At 40.5% G+C, this 21,565-nt stretch overlaps 1 protein-coding gene across 1 annotated transcript in view; it reads right to left on the reverse strand.

Moving 5' to 3' along the window:
* Positions 1-2,691: 2,691 nt before the first annotated feature.
* The window catches only part of OTC (ornithine carbamoyltransferase), a 34,262-nt gene continuing 15,388 nt past the window's right edge, over positions 2,692-21,565 (reverse strand). The window contains 8 exon segments of the mRNA XM_030950363.1: positions 2,692-2,751; positions 5,328-5,465; positions 5,981-6,027; positions 6,030-6,129; positions 6,235-6,288; positions 6,952-7,074; positions 14,405-14,558; positions 20,379-20,466. Of these exon segments, the coding sequence (XP_030806223.1) occupies positions 2,692-2,751; positions 5,328-5,465; positions 5,981-6,027; positions 6,030-6,129; positions 6,235-6,288; positions 6,952-7,074; positions 14,405-14,558; positions 20,379-20,466 (764 nt within the window).

The following is a 21,565-nucleotide window of genomic DNA, read 5'->3' on the forward strand; positions in this document are numbered from 1 at the left end:
AGAAACCCTTCCGGGCACCACATTTCAGGGTCTGTGGGGCAGAAAGTCTATTTGGTACCAATCCAATGCCTCTAGGAAGTGTCAGATCTGCTCTGTGAGCACTGTGCAGACAGTCTACACATGTTCCATAAAATCTGCCTGCTGGGATGGTTTTGGTTCCCAGCACACAGGCTGGGTATTGCACATGCAGGAGGGTGTAGGAGGTTCAGTGATTCCACACAGTGGAATCCAGTGCTTAGATATGTAAAGTCCACCCAGTATTTCTATAAAGCACAAGAACAGCTCATGGTGTGAGCAGTTTGTGCAAGACAGAGCAGGGGCTGTCATCCTTTGCTGTGTGTGTTCACAGAGGAATAGAATGAAGTGAAATCACCCTCCTGGAAATGTTGGACCCTCTAACTCACACACTATGCCAGCAGCTCTGTGCATGTGTTATAAAAATGTCGAGGGGATTCAGCTGCCTGGCATCCTGCTCAGACTCCTGAGTACAAAAAGAGTCAGCAGTAACCAAGATGCATGCTGGCTCTAATCAGAGCACTGAGAATCAAAAGAGGAGCAGGATTGTTAAACTGTTCACCCTGAAACATTTAACTGTGCAGCTTTGGTGTTATAAATGTGTGTGACTTCACTGACAGTACATTCAGCAACACCATAAAACTGATATTAATGTGGCTTTTATGAAAGGACCAGCAAAGTGAGCTGTCTTACTCTCAGACAGCACTAAAATCAGGTCAATGAGGACATCTTCAAATTTGAGCACATGAGCAGCTCACCAGGTCCAAGAGGACCAATCCTATTTCTACATATCTTGCTGAACTGGAACCTAATACAAAAACAGGACTTACTGCAACCATACACAGAAATATACTGTATTCCATGCATTTTCCTCCACATGCTGAACTGGGAAGTAGAACATTGATTTCTAGCACATACCCTATTCCTACATCCTTGATGCAGCTACATCTCTGCTGAAGTGTAAATGTTCATTGAATTATTGAAACCCTTGTAATGTTGTAAAGGAAAATGTTAATCTTAACAAGACATACAAATGCTTGCAAAACCAAGAAATCAATTGTAAATAGATAGGAAAAAAAGGTATCTTTATTTTCATTTCAGTGATGTGTGGCCCTGCAGTGAATTCCAATTTGGAAAGAAACTGAATAATGTTTTGCAGCTGGTCAGAAAATGCAAACCCATTTGCAGATTTTTTCTAAATATCACAGACATTGTCCCAGTATTAGGTGGGGAAGGGGAGGGGGGGGAAGTGAAACTATTTAGCAACAAGAAAGAAGATGTTTGTTAATAGTGAATTCAAGGCTTTACCTGAAGTATTACATGCACATACCCAGATATTACAAAAACTACAAATGTCATTAATTTGTTTGCTACTGAGAAGAAGTAGCTGAAATGTATGCTGTGTTACAGTGCAAGGCAAAAATGCAGCAATTTCTGCAAAGAAGCTGTATAAGTTTCATCATGTGGTGCCCCTCCAGTTTGCTTAGGAAAAAAAATAAAATATTCAATTCTTTAGCCAAAATTCTGTTTGGGGAATGAAGGTCTAGGGGAGATAGGCACAGAATGAACAGGTTCCTTCTGGCTGTCTCTCTTTCTGCATCCAGCTCTGTGGAAACAGCTCTATTCCAATTCCACAGCAGTATCCCCCTGCACCAGCCCACAGGAATGTCATGGAGGAGGATAATGCTCACAAGTTCTCTATATTTTTGGTGTCACACAGGAGTGGGATTTGGAGGTTGGCTGGAGAACAGAAACAGGAGCCAGGGTGCCCAGGAAATGCAGACATCCAAAGCAAACTGCAGCACTGCTGCTCCACACACACTTCCTGAGATCAGCAATTTAATTTTATGTCTGTCATATTGCTGCCTGGAATCAAAAGACAAAACTTTCCAAACAACATCAAGAGTGGTGAGATAAAAATCAGTTCTTTAATGAAAGCTTTCAGGTGCACAAAAATGGCTCTGCACACGTGTGATATAGGATTTGTACAATTTTTATAAAGTTAATTTATTAGTACATCTAGCAGGTACATTCAGTCAGAGATCAGTTGCCCCAGTAACCCACCCTTGTGTCTGCCTCTCTGGAGCTGGTCCAGGGGTATTTTTTTGTCCTATGTGTTGTTATGTCTCTCAAATTCTGGTCAAAAACAATGTGTCCTTGTTAGAAATTCCCTTCTTGAGAATAAGACTAAACAGAATTTTAAGAATGTGTTAGAAAGGGTTAGCTTATTGTTCTGAAATGTGAGAGAGGGCAGGAAAAGCACTAGAAACTACACAACTATATATTAAAAATCTACAAAGCTACAAATATATGAAAAAGCTAAAAATCTTTATAAAAATCAATATCACACTGTGCAAACTCACCACACCTACACTTAGACTATACCATGCCTATGCTGCTGGTAGACCCAACCATTAAGGTACAACCTTGGAATGTTTTCCATGATGGGAAAAAGGAGGGCCAGCTGGGAGCATCCAGATGAAAAGCAGCTTCTGCAATGGTGTTTATTGTCTTGAACATTTTCAGAAGTGTAATGCAATATTATACAGCTAAATATATGGTTTTATTAAAAAAAATCACTCATTGCCTTGGTCCTTTCTGAAGAAGATCTATGTGTTTGCAGACCAGAATATTCTGCTGATGAGGAATATTTTTCTCCTGGCAGGAATCCAAGCATCAAAATGTGGGTTTTTGTAGCTGTGGTGAGTAATCTGTCAGCAGGGAAACCATGACAGCCTAGAGGAGGAAGAGAAGAAAAAAATCCAATCACATTGGAAACAGATACTCCATAAAAATAAATAAGGGGGAAATATTTTCCAGCTCTGAAGCCTTGTGTTGAAAGTTATTATCCTGACAAAAATGGTACACTTAGATTTATTTGCTAGAATTTCTTATGATGAATCAGGCAAGAGCTGAAAATCAGTTAGGATCTTCCGTATTGTAGCTGATAGATTTTCTCAGTGTGGACAAAATATATTAATGGACAGCTTAGGAGCAATTCACACAAGCATTTAGATCAAATGCTGAGGCCTTTTTGGCACGCTGTGATGTATTCCCAGCTACTTCTAGGAGATGCTGTAGGTACCCAGACATCACATGGGCTGCCTTGTGGGTTCCAGCACTTTCCATTAGCATCAGTGAGAGCCACAGCAGAACATGGAATCTGAAATTTATCCCTGTTTAACTGTACTTTCTGTAGTGAAACATGGAAAATCCTCACTGAGGTTAAGAGTGTGCCATTCACCCCTGCTGCCCTGCCTGCCCAGCCTTAGGCACAGCTGTGAAATGGCAGTGGTTTAGTCAGGCAAATGAAATGTGGTGTTGCAGCAGCTCTGCTGTCCCTCCCATGCCTGTGCTCACAACAAACCCCACACTTGCTTGGCCTTGGCAAGGCTTTACCTGGTTCTTTACCGGGTGCTGTGATTTCACAGCAAGGTCTGACTGCACATCGTTATTTTGGCCCAGCACTGGGTTTGTGAGGGTTCTCCAGGGGCTGTGGTCTTGCTGCCTGTTCTTCCTTTCCCCTCATCACTGCCAGATGTGGAAACCCAGGGCACTAGGAATGTTTCTCTGTCTGCTCTGGGGTGCCCTGACCCCCAGGGGAGCACTGACTTTGACCCTCATTCATGGAGAAAGCTTCCCAGAATTCAAGATAGACTAGAATCCACAAAAGTGTGAAATAGATTATAGAGAGTAGTGTAGGTGTAGCACTTGGTGAGAAATTTAGGTTTTGGGATTTTTAGTGTGTTGTGGGTGGAAACAAGATGGAGGCTTTGGGTGGAGGCAAGTTGTTGTTTTTTACCTTCTTTACGGGTTTGGGTGGCATTTTGTAATTGGGCAGAAAAGTCTGCATTGTGGGCTTTGAGGGATCAGTTATTGGGTTAAAAGGGAAAATAACCCAGGTGTCCTTTCTTAATTGGATAGTTTAGTCTTAAAAGACCTTGTAACAAGAAATTGTGAGACATTTTGTGCCTTCTAATGAAAAGCTGCCAAACTCATGGTTGTGAGACTCTTTTACTGATAAGAAATAATAAACACCTGAGTCCAAACGTGAACTATTGTCTCAAGTGCCTTCAATCCAGACCCAGAGAAACTGATAGCCAGGGCCAGCCAGGCACACCGAGGTGCCTGAATTACAGCTGTGCAGCCCCTCAGTGCTGCCCATTCGTGGCTGCACTCAGCCCTGCTTGCATCTCCAGCTGAGCAAATAATCTATTCTTCAGTTTGCTCTCTGTGCTACAAGTGATAGAAAATACTATATAAACAAGACTCATACATTCATTATTTTTATAGGCTGATAAAATACAAAGATGACCTTTTCCTTTCACCCCCCTCCTCCTCCTTCCCCCCCAAAATATGCATCTGGAACCGAAAGTAAAGGCCTTGTTTCCTTTTAAAAAAATAATATTTAGGTCAACTGGAAACATTGCAAAATTTAAAAATCCAAGCATTTTGTTGAATTTTAAGGACAAAACTATGAATTGAACACAAATTTGTTACTAATTTTGACTATGTCTAATGTCTGAGGTTTTAGCAAACATAACACTAAACCCCTTATTTATTTATTAGGAGCACATCTAGACTTCATCTCAGAACTATGACAATGCCATCTCTGTTTTTCCTTTCACCTCTGAAAGTTTTCTCTAGCTTTTGTCAGCTTGGTGGATCTAAAGCCAAAAATAAATAATAGGCTACTGAGATCTGGCAGTAATTTTCTGAAATTCTAGGAATGCTGAGAGGGGAGTTATGGTTTATGTTAAATGCCAAGTGTCCCCTCATGGTTCCCATGATCACACAGTGTCACCCACACCATAACTTTTCAGGATCTTTCAAATCTTTGTTCTTCCAGCATTTTCTCAGGGAAAGTTCCCATTGGTGTCAGCAGCAGCTTTTCCTGAGAGAAAATAACTGGCTTTAAGTGTTTGGGAAACTGCAGTTTCTAAAACCAGACCCTGGGACCTCAGCATTTAACATGTTTTAATTGAGAAGTTGAGTTAATCATTAGAGTAAATCCAGTGATTTAATTACCAAAAAAAAGTGACAGTTTATATTGTAGATTTCACTTAGTGATAAAACCTGGGTCAAGCAACAGCAGTATATCGCCAAAATAGATCACATTTGTGCCCAGAAGTGTTTGTGTTATTAATGTTGTCTATAATCAAAATTGTGATGTGCTCTGGGGTAAATTTGAAACATATGTTTTAACATTCACTATTTATTGTGGAACCAGGTTGAATTCAAACCTGTTATGTAAGGCAGAACAGAATTGACCCTAACCTCCAAATAATGTTATCTTTTCTTTTTTTTCTTACCATAATTGTCCATTTTCTGTTTTCAGCCTCCTGGAAAACCAATGACTGTGGAGAATAAAATACTTCATCATCAACTTCTTCAGGCTTTCTGGGTAAACAGTGTAAAAAAGTCCAGTTGGAAGCAGCAGATTTTGCAGTCTGTAGATTAAAAAGCATATAAAATACAGACATATGTGAGGACATTAGTAAAATCCTTAACTAGTAAAAAAGTTAACAAATTTTATATTAACTCCCACTCTGGTTACTTGGATGATGAACTCAGAAGAATTCCACAGACTTCAAAAGAATTCCTCATCTGTGAATAAGATGGGAATATCTCCATGCAAGTCTGTAAGAGTTCAATGCTGACTTCACAAAAGTTCAAAAGTCACTCCGATTTCTCTGAGTTTAGAAGTGGAGTGAAAACCCCTCTGCTGCACATGTTCTGGAGCTGGATCTTATTGGAAAGCTCTGAAAGAGACCAAGCCATGTGCAGTGTATGACATAATTCAAACTTTGTTATCTCTCTGAGTTTTCTCAGTTGGAGGGAGGTTTGCATGTGGCTTTTCCCTGGCCCTACTCAAAAACCCCCCAAACTCATGCTTGGTTGATGTTGATTCTTATAAATGCAAAGTGTAAAAATGTAAATAAAACCCAAAATCTCAGTTTTTTACCTGCATTGTAATCTGATAACCTTGAAAGGCCTTTAGTCTTTCTTTTTCTCCTCCTCTTGTCCCATGCTTATCCAAGTGTCTGTGACTAAGACATTGGCACTGTCTGCAGCTTCCAAAGGGTCTCTTGTCAGAAGCAACTTGGTACCATACTAAAGTGAATAAAATAAGGAAGGTCTCTAAGACAAGGAACTTCATTTATAATGAAAATAAACTCTATTCAAGCTATTCTACTAGGCTGTTTTTTAGGCTCCTACCTCTTTGGAGTTCTGTTCAGTTATTTTAGTTATCCTGAGGTCTGGTTCAAAGCCCTGACAAAAAAGATGATAGGTAAGACATCATGGAACATGTATGAGATCTTCACTAGTTAATAAGAATGGTTAGAAAAATACTTATTGAACCATTGGCCATGGAAGAAGAATACCTTTCAGAACTGTAAAACTTGAGGAAACTATGTTGATTTTGTTGAAAGCTTATTTTAGAGATAAAGCGGCAAAAGTTGTTCTAAAAGCATAAGAAAAATGTATTTTGACAATTACAGAATTAAATGCATATATAACATTTAATTTTTTTGTTCGAAACTGATTTTTAAAAGTATTTTATATTGTATAACAATGCAGCATTCTAAAATACTGCACCACAAATTTACATGAAATGAGATGCAACACTTCCACCTATCTGAAACAGGCTTAAATTTTTTGGTTTTTTGGACAGGGAGAGTACATTGGATGGCTTTAACAGACTTTATCAGATGGAATTGTGATCCTCCATGATTTATACTCCTGTCATGTATTCCCATTTCTGATGCTGGACTCAGTGGAATCACTCCTGCTTTGCATCCAAATAACTGGATTTTGTACCTTGGTTCTGAAAACAGGCACTTGGGATAGATGCAGGCACCCCCAGCTGGGCCCTTGAGCAATGCCTGAGGATTTGAGACAAGCCTGGGTGCAGTTTGCCTTCCTTTTCCTTACCCTGGGAGTGGCAATCCTCAGGTGCATTCCCAGCTTTGCTGCACTCATCATGAAGGAGTGCAGGACGTTGTTGCCGTCCCCGATCCAGGCCATGGTGAGCCCCTGCAGCCCTCCATAGTGCTCCTGCCAAAGCAATCACAAGGCCTGGGGTTACCTTCCAGAGGAGCTGGGCAGGCTGATGGACAGGAGGGAATGATCAGAAGGGTCTGTGCAAAGGCAGCTGGCTGCCTTCAAGTGCTGCCTGCATGGAGCACACCTGGAACTGCTGCTCCTATGGGATGGTCATGGAAGGAAAGCCTTCCCTGTCATACAAGAAGGGCCAAGTGCTGCTGCTTCCCCTGGAGAAGGACACTGTCACAGACACATTTGATGAAAAATCCTTTCCTTAGGATTTTTTCTCCTGAGAAGCTGAGAAGCCTCAGAAACAAAATGTAAACAATGGTTATCTGCTGCTGTGGAATGCAACAGGTGAATCTGTGATTGGTCTCAAGTAATTGCTTCTAATTAATGGCCAATCACAGTCAGCTAGCTCAGACTCTCTGTCCAAGGCACAAGCATTTGTTATCATTCTTTCTTTTTCTATTCTTAGCTAGCTTTCTGATGAAATCCTTTCTTCTATTTTTTTATTATAGTTTTAATATAATATATATCATAAAATAATAAATCAAGCCTTCTGAAACATGGAGTCAGATCCTCGTCTCTTCCCTCTTCCTTGGACCCCTGTGAACACCGTCACAGGACACACTGGCACATGTGAGAAGGACATATTGGCACATGTGAGAAGGACATATTGGCACATGTGCCACGTGGTGAGGCTCAAGCTGAGAGATTCAGCACCAGACACAAAGTGGTTTTAGCATCGCTGATGAACAGCTGTTCTTTGGGCCTCATAAACATCAGTGAGTGTTAGAAATTATTAATGTAGAGACAGTCCTAATAACTGGAATGGAACTCCTTCCAGCTTTCCCCCAGATTGTGAAAATATCCCTATTGGGGTTTGCTCTGGCTTGGTTGCCTCTGCATGCTGTTCCCTGTGGCCATGGCAGTGGCCAGGTCCTGGGGGTTCATCTCCGCCCCAGCTGCACAGGACAGCAAAGAGCAGCACTCTGACAGCAGCTGTGCCACTCATGGCCTGCAGCATTTGTTCTCCATTGTTCAGCCAAAGAGTGCAGAGATTTTTGTAAAAATGTGGATTACCCAAACTTGAAACGGCATTACAGAGTTAACTGTGGCTTTGTCTGATGGCACTTACAGCCTGGCCACGTGCAGCTACTCTGTCCCTCCACCTCAAGCAGATAAGGCCTAAGGAGGAACAAGAGTAACAGGGGTTACAGGACAATTTGAGGCTCCTTAATGAGCTTTGTTTTAAATATGCATGTTTGTAGGCACTTAAGCTGATACCAAAATTTTTACAAAGACATAACCAAATTCTCCTATAAGCCTGCCCTGTAAAACTCTATCTCATGACTTGAAAAAATTTCTGGAGAGCCTTTTATTCTTGGTTCAAATCTGGGCCATGCTACAATTGCATTGTAGTAGCTGGAAGCCAGACAGTGTTTCATTTCAACACTTTGTGTGACATGATTCAGTGCTTGTCAGAGAGGATAAGCATCCACATTGTACTAAGTGGCAACCTTGCAGGCAGTTGCAGAAAAGATGCCAAAAGACTGAACAGGAAAAGGGCTGGGACCACCCCCTCCTCTCCTGGCAGCAGCTTCTCCTAAACAAATAGTTTGTGAGGTTGTTCTGGAACAAAGTTATTAGCATTTCTTTCAGTGACCACAATTTTGAGTCAAAAATAGTAGTACTTGAAAATTGAATGACAATAAAGTGCTGTAAACACCTAAACTGAGTGGAGTCCTAGACTGTTCAGGTTTAAGGGCTAAAACTATGGTATTGGAAAAATATTGTTTTTTCAGTGAAAGATTGTTAGCAGCAGGCTCATTGGCAGAGGTTGGATGCATTTGTGAGGGCATGTACAGGAGAACAAATCAGGACTGTGTGGACATGGAAGTTACTTCAATATAACCACTCTGCAGGTCTCCAAGGATCTTTCAAAGTCCTTCCACATCTCCTAGCAATGGTGCTCCTAGGAGAAGGCCAAACTGAAGCATTTATTTAAGTTGTTGTTTCCATTTAGAGCTTAGTGATAGCTGAGACCAGAACCCACAGCCAGAAGCAAGTGAGACAGTCCTGAGTTCTTTTCATCTCACTGTTTAAAAATAGACATCTCAGCCTTAATACTCAAAGCATTGACTAGAGTCACAAATACACTGCTATGTTAAACAACTTCACCTTACTGCCCGCTGCTACTCTGCATTAAAAGAAGCCCAGTGCATACTAAGTGCTTTCCTCTGTTTTCCCAAGCTGCTGGCTGTTACAGATAAAATATGGAGTACTGGACGTGTCTGTATAATGATCCCTGATACGCAGTGCAAATTGCAAACCACATCTGCAGTGACTACTCTGTAGAGTGGACATAGCTGAACTGATTTTAATGAAGATGTTTTGCTAATGGAAGGAGTCATAGCAAGGCAGAATCAAGCTGTGTGTGTGCCAGTGAAGCCTGTTTTGTATCCTGTGCTAGGCTTTATGCTGCCACTGGTGCACTGCTGCTGTAATTCAAACCTCTTCATCTAAAGCCAGATCACTGTGACTGTGACTGTACTGCTTATGAGCAAGCACACCCCCTCAGCTTCCAGCAAAGATGAGGTGACTCTGTTGGTCAGAATCAGAAAGCTTGGAGGCAATACAAAAGCTACAGTAAATGAGACACAGTTCCTCTCCTGCTCACTCCCTCTTTTATAGTATGTGCTTACACAATCACACAGGTGAAATCCTGCTAAAAGTGTTTTGCCATGATAGTAACGCTCTAAATTAAATGAGAACCTTTACAATCAATATCTGCTGATCACCAGAACCTCTGAAGAAATTTCCCCTTTGCATCCCTCCCCAGTTTTTACAAATTATGTTATATCGATGTAGGCTTTACTCCTGCATGGGTGCTCTGCAGTTTCACTCTACATTTGGAACATGACTCCTAGTAAAGCCACACAAAAAAATAACATATTTAGAAAGTCTAGAGCCCTTCTCCCTTATGAAGCCTCTTTGACAAAGTAGTTATTGCTGCTGTAGTGCCATAAAACTTGCCTGTGTTATTTTCATGACAAATCCCAGTTAAATAAGCAATACCAATTTTACATTCAATTTTCTCCCCCTCATGTTGCTTTTACAGTGCTTCATTCTCTTCTTATCCATGGCTGCAGTGTATCAGTGCAGGCAACTCTGGGTGAAAATAAGTCTGCTGAGTGATTTGACCCTTCTGTATGCGTGGAGAAGACTGGGTTAACTAATTAGGGACATTTGTGTCTGCCTCTGCCTGGACTTGCTTCCAGCGAGACTGAAACTCTGACACCATTATAGATTAATTCTGAAATGTTTGACCACAACTGTCATAACAGCCTTCAATTAAAACAAGCTTTTGAATAATGAATCAATAATCTGTCAAATTTTAAAATGGAATGCCAGGGACTAATCAAAGCTTTAGCCCTTCGGGAGACGGTGCAATCCAGTAAATGAGAAACTGGACAAACTTGGATCTTCTGGTTCTCAAACTGGGCTTAAGGCAGATGCTGGCCAGTTATCTTTCTTATTCCCACACTGGTTTTTGTCCTGGTTATTGATGTAGTATATTTTAGAGGATCGGGACAGATCTTAGTTGGGATTTCTAATTATTAGAATAATAAGGATGATGATGGTGATGAATTTGAAAATTGTAATAATTTGAGGTCTTGAGATCACACAGCAAGGAGAATGTGAGAATATATTGCAGCCCTTTTCTAGATGGGCAGCATTATTTGTTATGCTGTTTAAAAAGAAACCGCCGATGTATTTCTTATGCAACCGTTGCTTTCTGAAAAAGAAAATTCCCCCCAGACCAGTGACATAAAAAGCTAGTGGCATATGGATCCACTCTAATTACCAGTCTGGCCATCCTGCAGCCAGCTACAAGTGAGCTGATTTGGCCAGTGACATTAATATCAATTGAATCAATGTCAATACCCGGGCTGTCTCTGGAATACAGATTGTGTGATGCTGCCCTCCAGCCACGCTGAGCAGAGCAGAAGCTGAGCCACAGCTCCTGCCCAGGACACTGAGAGGCACTGGGTGAACTCAGCTCATGGCTGTTTCAGAACAAGCAGGGGAGTTAAGGAGCTCAGTGTGTGCTCAAAAACTCACAGTCTTTAAAGGCCAAATCCCTAAATTCTCAAAAACAGGTTCTTTACGTGTTTGCAACCATTTCGAGTGGGTTATAACTTGAGCACACTCAATTCAACACAACCTTTGAGAAGGAAGATAGTGTATATATAGGTTAAGAAAAACATTTTTCTTGGCTTAATAGAGGGCATTAACCCTGAGCACAATATTAAAGGACAGAGCCAGCTTAGACTTCAAACACATGAGGGGATCCAGGTTGCTCAGGAAGAAGGCACAGGGCAGGAGGATGCTGAACCTGAGGAATCTCACCCCAATATCCATAACAGGAACACACTGCATGATCTGAAAAGAGCATTTCCAGGATGAGAATTTGCCCTGAATACAGAATGAGAATTGACAGCCCTGAAAATAAACCAGCTGCATTGTTTGGGGGATGCAATGGACTATACTAAAATAATGATACTACAAGGAACCTGTGAAAAGGGAATAGAAGCTATAAGCAAGAAAACATTTTTTTCAAAACAAACCATGCAATTATGTAGTTTCAGACCAAAGAGAAAGTTCTTGAGGAGGGTTCAAGAAGGCACACAACAAAATTAATAGGATATAGAAAATGGAAGGAGAAAAATGTGTAAGCATGAGGAGGGCCAGAGTGCATATAGAAACAGAGAAGAAAAAAAAATAAAATAAAAAAAAGTACATTTTGGGTATGTACTGACAGCAGGGAGGAACAGATCCAAGCAGGAAAATATTTATGGGGATAGGGAAGAGACATTTTTTAAGGAGAAATAAGCTGCACAAAATCTGTAGTTACATTTAAATATTAGGCTAGCAGTCTGTGCCACTACTGTAGTTTGCATATATGTATAAATCAAATAAATTGCCTTTGTATTGCACAGAAACAGTCTAAATGTTATGTATGGTCTTTCAACTCATTTAAAGAATCAGTGATACCATTCCACATCCCTGTATTAATCTTCTTGCAGACAGTACTTGCTGAAAATTCCATAAGAAACTTGATTGGGGTAAGTAGCAACCAGACCCTGTGGCTCACACCTCTTCAAGAGTTAATCTCACTTCTGTGGCCTGGTAAGGTTCATTATATGATTAAAACAGTGTTTCATTACATGCCACCCTAGTCTTCTCCAACTCACTGTATGGTGCAAAGAGGAAAAAAAGGGAGCAGAGGGACAGAAAGGGAGAGTTCAGGCAGTGCCATCACCCACAGGGAGCTGCTGAGAGCTCTCCCCTGCCTGCCCCTCTCTCCTGGATAAGAAAGCAGGAATGAAAAGTGAGTCAGCAAGCAGCAGTGCAACATGCCCTTGGCACAGCGGGGTGGCCACCCAGCTGCCCTATAAAGATCTCCTGACAAATTTTGGGCTAAGGAACATGCTGGAAAGAATCAGGGAGAGATGGGCAGATGGAGGAAATGGTGCTCTGCTTATTGGGCTGAGTGTGAAAGTGATGCAAATTTAAAAAACTTCCATATCTGTCTAAAAGCTGAGCCATTCCTTGTGATCTCTGTAAGTGCTCACTTTGTCATGACACCTCTCCATGTCTTTTGTTTGAGCACTAACTGCTATGGACCTGTTTCTTCACCACCAAAGACATCCTCCCTGGTGTTTGGTGCAGCAAGGACACCCACAGCTGTTGGTGCTGCCCTTGGAATTGCTCCTCCCTTGGAAGCCAGGGAGGAGTGCCGCCTGGGCTCATATTCACCAGGAGCTTCTGCCACAGCTGCCCTATGCAAGGACGCAATAGAGGAGCAGAGCGTGATCAACAAGGGCATGTTCCCATCCTGCTGCTTTCCACAGGCTTTCCCCTAAGATCAGTGCAGAAAGAGATGCATCTCCAGAAGCTGACTGGGATGCTCATTGGGCTCTCTTCATTAGCTGGAGGTGGAGTGGAGGGGAACTGTGAGCCTGGGTGCTGGAGTCAGCGGCCAAAATAAACCACATTTAGGGGCAGAGATACCCATGGCTGTGTGGGCTGAGAGTCACTGATTGTTCTGAAGGGTGTTACTCACAAGTGATAAAATGCTGATTAATGAGGTGTTTTCAAAACAGAACACCCCACAAAACACAACCAGAAGATTCTCCTGACTTTTGTTTGCACACAGTGTTTACAACAACATTCTCATTTCAGCTTACTGTCTTATGCAATTTGAACACTGACGCTGGCTCAATGTGATCTCACAAATCTCCCTTATCCTGAGGTCTGTAAGCATTTTAGTCTCAAGTTCACCAATTTTTGCTGGTCTCTTCACCATGGATATAAAAAATTTACAAAAAATTACTTAAAATTAAAGAAGTGATTTTCACCAAACACAAGGCTTCCAGTATTTAAGCTCTAAAGCATGAATAATGTAATATTACTCTCACTAGATCTTTTCCACACACTGAATGTCCCATAGCAAAGTCCCCAACAACTGAGAAACGTAGCTGAATAAATCAGAAAATTATTCTGCCCTACCATTTTCAAGCAGTGTGGTTTTTATTCATTCAGAAAGTAAACAAGGTCAGAGGAGTTCATCATAGTTGTCAACCAGCCCTGCAGTATAATAATCTTTTTTATAAGCCAGATCCTCAACTGATTGTAAAACCATATAGTCCTTCTGTTCACAGATAGACATCTGGTATTCTGTGTGTAAAATATTATCCAGTTGTCAGATCCACTGTTACATTAGATGAAAAATAAAAAAAATACAATCTCTTATAACTGTTCTTCGATGTGAGAAAAGTTTAAACTGGTTAAAGTGTCTGAATACTAAGTGTTGGTACTGGTAACATTAACTGGCTTTTCAAAACAAATTTGTTCAACCAATTCCTAATACATAAATTGTGATTCCTTTCAAGATGTCCACAGATTAGGGAGGAATCAAGAGCAAACTACTGAGTGTTTTTAAGCCAATGGAAAAAATCTGCTGGCTTTGCCTGAGCCAGAGTCTCATCTTTGTCTTAATATGTACAGCCTTCTGTACATTCTTTGAATTGCAGACTAATTCCAATAAAATACTTAATTTTATGCTTAACTTCAGTCCCACTACAGCTGATAGGACTATGTAATTGTTTTAAATTAAACAGGTCCTTAATTATATTGCTGTATGAAGATCTCTTTAAACAACAAGTGCCATATAATTGCTACTTTGAAAAACCTAGGGATAAATGGATTTGATGACTTCCCCAAATACTTACTAAGAATTAGCAAAAAAAAAAAAAATTGTTTATATTTTTACCTGAAGAGTTAGGTAATCAGCTAAAATCTGAAGAGGATGGTATAAATCAGACAATCCATTGATTATTGGGATTGTGGCTTCTTTTGCCATTAGGTCCAGATCATTATGGTTATAAACTCGAGCCAAGATTGCATTTGTCATGCTGGACAGCACCCTAGAGATGGCAGAAAATACTCAAGTCAAACATAATAAATATACCCCTATTGCACTCTTCACCATGCAACACATAAATATTAATGAGAAATGGTAATGAATCAATATTTTTCAGCTATCTGAATAATTTATCATGCCTGCAGAACAGACTCAAATGTAGTCATTTAACAAGCTGCTAATAAGTAAGAAGTTTCACTTCCTAACACTACTATAGTAAGTAAATGAAAACTGCTGCTCTATTTTATATTCTTTTCTCTTTAGCATTTCATTGTAGATGGAACATTGATACATATTAAGCTCTCTGAACTAAGATAAGAGATTGTGTGATACTGTAACAGTTAAAGAAATTGATAACCTCAGAAGAGATAAGGTATATGATTTTTTTCAGTCTCTTAGCAAAGAACAAATGTAGCATTGACTGAACATTATAGGCTCTGTGTGGTAGCCTGACTTTGTGAGGGTCAGCAATACAGATCTGTCTTAGATTACCACAATTGTTTACTGATTTTAATAAACACAGAAACAGAACAGGCTGGGATTGTTGGTCTGCTTACTCCTACCTACACACCTGTGTATTGACTCACAGGGTATCAGCATTCAAGTAATGCCCAAATTTCAGACTCAGAACAAGGGAGGGGTTGCAGAAGCCCCTGTACCACTCTGGCATTAACTTCATTTGCTGAAGTGTGAAAGACACAGGGATTAGCATAGTATACTCTGAATTTTTTAGATAAATTAAATATGGATTGGAGCTCTTAATTTCTCTGCATTTCTGTGTTTTAATCAGGCCCTGAAGCCTGACTTTGAAGTAGCGTTTTGTGTGTTTTCATGTTATCTGAAATAGGACCTTAAAACAAAACAAGGGCGGACTGAATTAGAAAAATGTGGAATAAATCCTTGCAGTATCTGCCTCCCTGATTAGCCATGACAAATTATTGCATCTGCTCTTGTGGAAATAAGCCTGTTAGTACCATCATCATCAAGGGCTCCTGATGAAGTCAGTTATAAGAATTTTCTACTGACACCAGCCATTCCTCACACAAGCAAAGCTCTTATAAAATGTTACAAGATTGCCTTGTAGAGCTCTCTCTGAAGAAAAGACTGTCAATAGAAGCTACAAATGAAAAGGAGGGACTGAACAAGGTATTTACTGATTACAAAGTACTGGAACAGTTACTGTTGGTGCCATTATTTCTTCTCAGCTCACCAGCTCCTTTCTCAGGGGGAAACCTGTTTTGTTCTGAGCTGGTCATCAGGGATGTGATGCATGGTTCCTTTTGTTAGCCCTCTTACTGGTGGACTCCCTAAACAAGGCACAGCCAGTCCCCAACAGTCAAGGAAAGGGACGATCACAATGGGAAATTGCTCATTTTCCTTTTAGCTTTTTTTTTTTTGGATGTCAGCTCAGCTGATTTCTATTTGACACAGCTGATCAAGAAATTAAAGAAGATGGTTGAATCATAGGGTATGTCATTAGGGAAAATTCAGTCATAATCAACAACTAGTGAAAACTGCTGGATTTTCATCTTTAGTCTGTTGGAAGTAGATATCAGATTTATTAAACACCTACCAGCAGGACATCAGGCAGTCCTTCTGCCAGCATTTCTATGTCATGTTTTAAAGTAGGAAAATCAGCTGTAAACTGGCTTTATTCTTTGTGAAACCAAAATAAAACCAAACCTAGGGGGGAAAACCCACAAATAACCCTCACCTGGAGGTCTATGATTACAGAGGGATGATTAAGTCTCCAGTAATTTAATCAGTTTAAAGGAAACTGTGTAAGGCTGGAATTGCATAGGAAAAAAAAAGTCCTGAATATATAGGAGTCTTATCAAAGGTGAAGTTTTGGAAGCTGAGGGCTGTAAGTACAAGTTCATCAGGTGACTACATTTAATGTTCTTATTTTATCAACTACTAGGTCTTTCTCTCTTTTCATTCCATTTCAAAACCATGAGACTATCAACTTCAAAATCCCAGAGCCTGGCAATATGTTATATTGGAACACTGAGTACATTAAAATGTTGCATATCTCTCTTTTCAAAGTAATTTTTATTTCTACAGAGAAAACCTGCATTTTTCTTCCTCAACTGTATCCTCTGAGGAATCCAAAATGAAACACAGAGTATGCCTTTTTGGTATGGCAGACATTTGAATTTGAAAATGAGGCATTTGCATATGTTTTGTATAGAATACTGCTATGCAAGGTAGTTTTGCTTTTGTTTTGACAGTTTATATCCATTCAAAAGCTTTAAACTTCTCACAAAACTACTTCACTTTCACTCATGGTCTCACAGGGACAGACAATGGATGTGTTCTTAGCAAAATAAACCCGTTCCCCATAAATGCAGAGATTAATGCCCTAATAATTCCAGTGGTTAAATCACCCTATGAGCTCTTCAGGGCTGCCACTGAACCTGATGGCCACTGAGCTTTAGTGATGCCCAGTGGAACTGCTCTGCAGTGGGAAATCCAGACACAGTACTTATATTTCATTTCAGGTGATAGATCAGACATGTTAAACAGCACTGAAAGGCTCAGAGCTCCTTAATGGGCCGTAACTTTTTGCCACAGTGTCAGCATAAATGTAAATGTCTTGTGAAGCATGGAGAAACTGATTTATGAGCAGGTAATAAGTCACTAAAAATATGTTCACAGCAGCCATGCTTTCAACCCTTACCTGCAGCAGTTCTAATAAAACCTGTGACTTTTATGGATCTGTGCCCCTTTTGCTTTAAGTCTCAATCTCAAGTACTTCAAAAGCCTTCAGAGCCCCAGACACATGCCTGTAAATATTTGACATACCCTCTGGGTCTACTGCAGGCATTCTTTTTCTGTTCTTACATTATCTGAATGAGGTTGGGATGTCATCTTTCATTCACAAGACGCACCAAGGAATTAACACTCCAGTTGTTCTTTTGGGTAAACTACTCAGCCTTGATTATGCAGTCAGTAGTATTTCTGCTAATGACAGTAGGAGTGGAGCAGAACACTGGGACTCTTTACTGGGACAGGGTTTGAGAAAACCTGGAAGTGAGAGCTGTGACTGAGCAGAGGAGCAAAATCCTCAGGTAAGAGTCATAAATTGTCCTGGAAGAGCAAGCAGTGACAGAGAAAAGGGGGCTGAAGGTTTGTTTGGGAAGTGGATATTGTAGGAACTTTATCCACAGAATGGGGATGCCTTCAGAATGGCTGGACGACTTACTTGCTTCTATTTATTGCCTTGTTTCTTGTAGTTTTTGTCTGCCTTTTTCCTTTTTTTGCTTGTGCAAACAAAGGCCATTCAGGACAAAATATTTAATGTAAACAAAATATTTAATGTAAACAAAAGACTTAATGTCCCTTTACTGCACATTTAGGAAGAAGAAGAAATGAAAACTAGCCTATATTAAGCATATTTGGTTTTGTGTCAGATTTGCTGTAGGGTGGCATCTGACTGGCAGAGAGGCTGCAGGTGACAGTCCTGCATGGCTGGTGGGACAATGCTTGCAGAGATTATTACAGGGAAGTGCTTTGGAAGGGCCCTGACTTCATCCTTGTCCTTCCTGCAGGTTTGGCTGCTGGAGTTCACAGCAAGCTTTGCAGTAGTGCAGATGAGGGCTGCAAGGTGATCAGAGGGAGGGAGCACCTTGCCTACAAGGAAAGGCTGAGAGAAGTGGCATTACTCAGCCTGGAAAAGAGAACTGACCTAATTGCAGCCTTCCAATACCTGAACAGAGCCCACAGAAAAGATGGAAAGGGACTATTTAGGGGCTTCAAACTGACAGGTTTAGATGATATTAGGAAAAAATTCTTGACTGTGAGGATGGTGAGGGCCTGGCACAGGCTGCCCAGAGAAGCTGTGGATGCCCCATCCCTGGCTGTGTTCAAGGCCAGGCTGGATGGGACTCTGAATGACCTGTTCTTGTGAAAAGTGTCCTTGTCCATGACAGGAGGGTTGGAACAAGATTATACTTAAAGTCTCTTCCAACCCAAAATATTCTATGATTCTGTTGTTGCAGCTCACTTTGATTCTGGCAGATTTATATATCTAGCAGAGTTATGTACTTCAGGCCTCAAGAGACTGAGATTTTTACTTTCTACTATCAACACCATATGTCTTCCATTTCAGTAGTAAAAAAGAACAAGGAAAGAAATTTTTAAATGTTCAAATGTTTGATCTTTTTTATTTAATTTTTGTTGGGTTTCATCACAGAGAACAGCAACACAGTTCTCAAACAGTGGTATTCAGCAAGAGAACTGTGGTATTCAGCAAAGGCAATGGAACTCATCTGCCTGATTTGCACATTTTGAATCGAGCCTGATGACCTTGACACTGCATATCTTTCACCAGAACAAAAAGGACCCCCCAGACATTGCTAACCTTCCAACAGCTGGGCCTGACTGAATCGACCTCAGGCTGCAAAAGGGCTGCCTAGAAAGCAGGATAATGCTAAGGCTGGATGAAGCTTTAATAGCTGGAGTGCCATGGAAAACAGCAGGAGCACCTGCAACACATGACCTCATGTTCTGCCAGCTTTTTGCAACATCAGAGGCTGTAGAAAACCTCTGAGCTCAGGTCCTCCCTGCCACAGCAATGGAGACAGGCTGCTCCCCACCCCTGCATGTGGGACTGGGCATGACTGACATTTTCCAGGGATGCCATGAGGGAAGGGAGCCACAGCTCAGCCTCCACAGCAGTCCTGGCAGTGGGTACAGCTGGGAAGGTGGGTACAGAAATTCTGAAACTGGCTACAAAGTGCTGGTCCAGCTTCATGCTGCTGAAATGAGGGGATCAGAAAGGCCCTCAGTGCCACCCTGTCACTGCAGGGACACTACTTCAGCAGGCTGAGGACTACCAGCAGCTGGCCTAACTTGCATAAATTGTGTCTTTGCTTTTTGATTTTGCTCCTAGGGCAGCAGAACCACAAGGTTTGAGTCTTGTTAGAATATATGTGCTATCATCAGTGGAATTACATGATTACTGAGGTCCACAAAATTGTTCCATTTGTAAATGTAACTCTAATTAACACTCTATATGCCAAAATAATTCTCAGTGTGGCGTCACTGTGATATTTTCTGAAAAATCCCTTCACCAGGACTTCTTCTTCTGGGAAGCTGAGAAGCCTCAGAGAAAAATGTAAATAATAATTATCTGATTCACTTCTCCTGTGTTTGGCTGCTTTGGAATGTGATCTGGAGGTTGTTTACCAACAGGTGCATATTGATTGGTTTCATGTGAATTGTTTTTAATTAATGACCAATCACCATCAGCTGTGTCAGACTCTGAGGAGTCAGTCACGAGCTTTCATTATCATTCTTGTTAAGCCTTCTGTCTGTATCCTTTCTATTCTTTAGTATAGTTTTAGTATAGCATAAATATAATATAATATAATATAATATAATATAATATAATATAATATAATATAATATAATATAATATAATATAATATAATATAATATAATATAATATAATATAATATAATATAATATAATATAATATAATATAATATAATATAATATAATATAATATAATATAATATAATATAATATAATATAATATAATATAATATCAGCCTTCTGAGAACGTGAAGTCAGATTCTCATCTCTTCACCTGGGGACCTCACAAACACCACAGTGTGGGAAGTGTAGGATAGCTTGACAGGATGCAATAAAGTTTTACTGAGCTACAGATTCTCTGAGCTGATCTGTAAATATTTAAGATATTTGGACTAGTTTCTGACATTTTCCAGAAAGAAAATATCAGCTTCCGAAATTCTGTAAGACAGGTGTCAGCCCAATCAACAACCAAATGCAGTGATCAATCAAGTGACATTTTACCAACCTTGCTGTATCTGTGAGACTCTCATTAGTGCCCAGATGTATATCTTGCGTTGTAAGGAAGGAAGGATGTCCTCCAAGGAGAGCAAATCCTACAGCAAGGAAAAATTTAAAAAAGGAAGGAGAAACTAAACACCAGCACCTCATATTTACAGCCAGGATTCAAAATCTTCTTGATAGAAAATACATTTTCAAAAATAGAAGTAGAATTCAGCAGGACATCAAAATGTTAAAATTATTAGCATTTGACACACAAAATGTCAAATAAATGTGCTTTGGAATAAACCCACTCAAATGTATTTGTTACTGAAATCCTTAGCCATGAGTTCCTATCTGTAATCACAAGAACAGTGATTCAAGCTCCAGGGCTACATATTGCCACAAGCTCCACTGTTGCTCCCTGTTCAGAGGCAGGTAATCCATTCATCATGCTGCATTTCTGCTTCATGGGGCTTTGCATCCTAGAAGGACCATCCGAGTCACCTGGTGCGCTTCCACATCCTTGCAAGGATCAACATTGCCTTTCATGTAAAGTCACTCAGACAGAAAACCCTCCTCACACACTGTAACAAACCTCAATTTGGTCTCAAATAACCAAGTGCCCTAAAAATAATAATGTGTGAGAGAGAAGAGGAAAGGTCTCAGGCCCTGCCAGCATCTCTCTACCTTAATAATGAGGAATTTGCACAGAGGTCCAAAGAACTGGATAGATTAGATATGAAGAGTAAAATCCACTCCTGAGCGGGAAACCATGGAAAGATTTGAGCATCATTTAAGAACAGAAAACACTTTGGGGAACTTCAAAGGTGTCTGAACAGTGTTTTGGATGAAGACAAATTACATGTTAAAGGCAACTCTCAGGCTCTCTGCTGCTTTACTTTAATGGCACCACCAGTAGAAAGTTATCACAAGCAACCATCCGACACAGGGGAGGAAATATCTTCCTTTCATCAACATCTGAGTCTCTTTGTCTTTGCCTGGTTTAGGTCTGAAGCCTTTTTCCACTGAATCTGAGTGTAAAGTCCCTCATGGGACAATTTACATCCCTCCCACACATTGTGAGGATGGGCCCTGATGGGGCTGTTTTATGAATTGCCACAGATGGTTTAGCATAATCCTAGCATGGGGAACAGGATCCCACAGCTGGGGATGTACAAAATGTAGGATTTGAACTGGGCTGTATGTAGCCCT

The sequence above is a fragment of the Camarhynchus parvulus genome, chromosome 1 (assembly GCF_901933205.1).
Source record: "Camarhynchus parvulus chromosome 1, STF_HiC, whole genome shotgun sequence".
Taxonomy (NCBI): domain Eukaryota; kingdom Metazoa; phylum Chordata; class Aves; order Passeriformes; family Thraupidae; genus Camarhynchus; species Camarhynchus parvulus.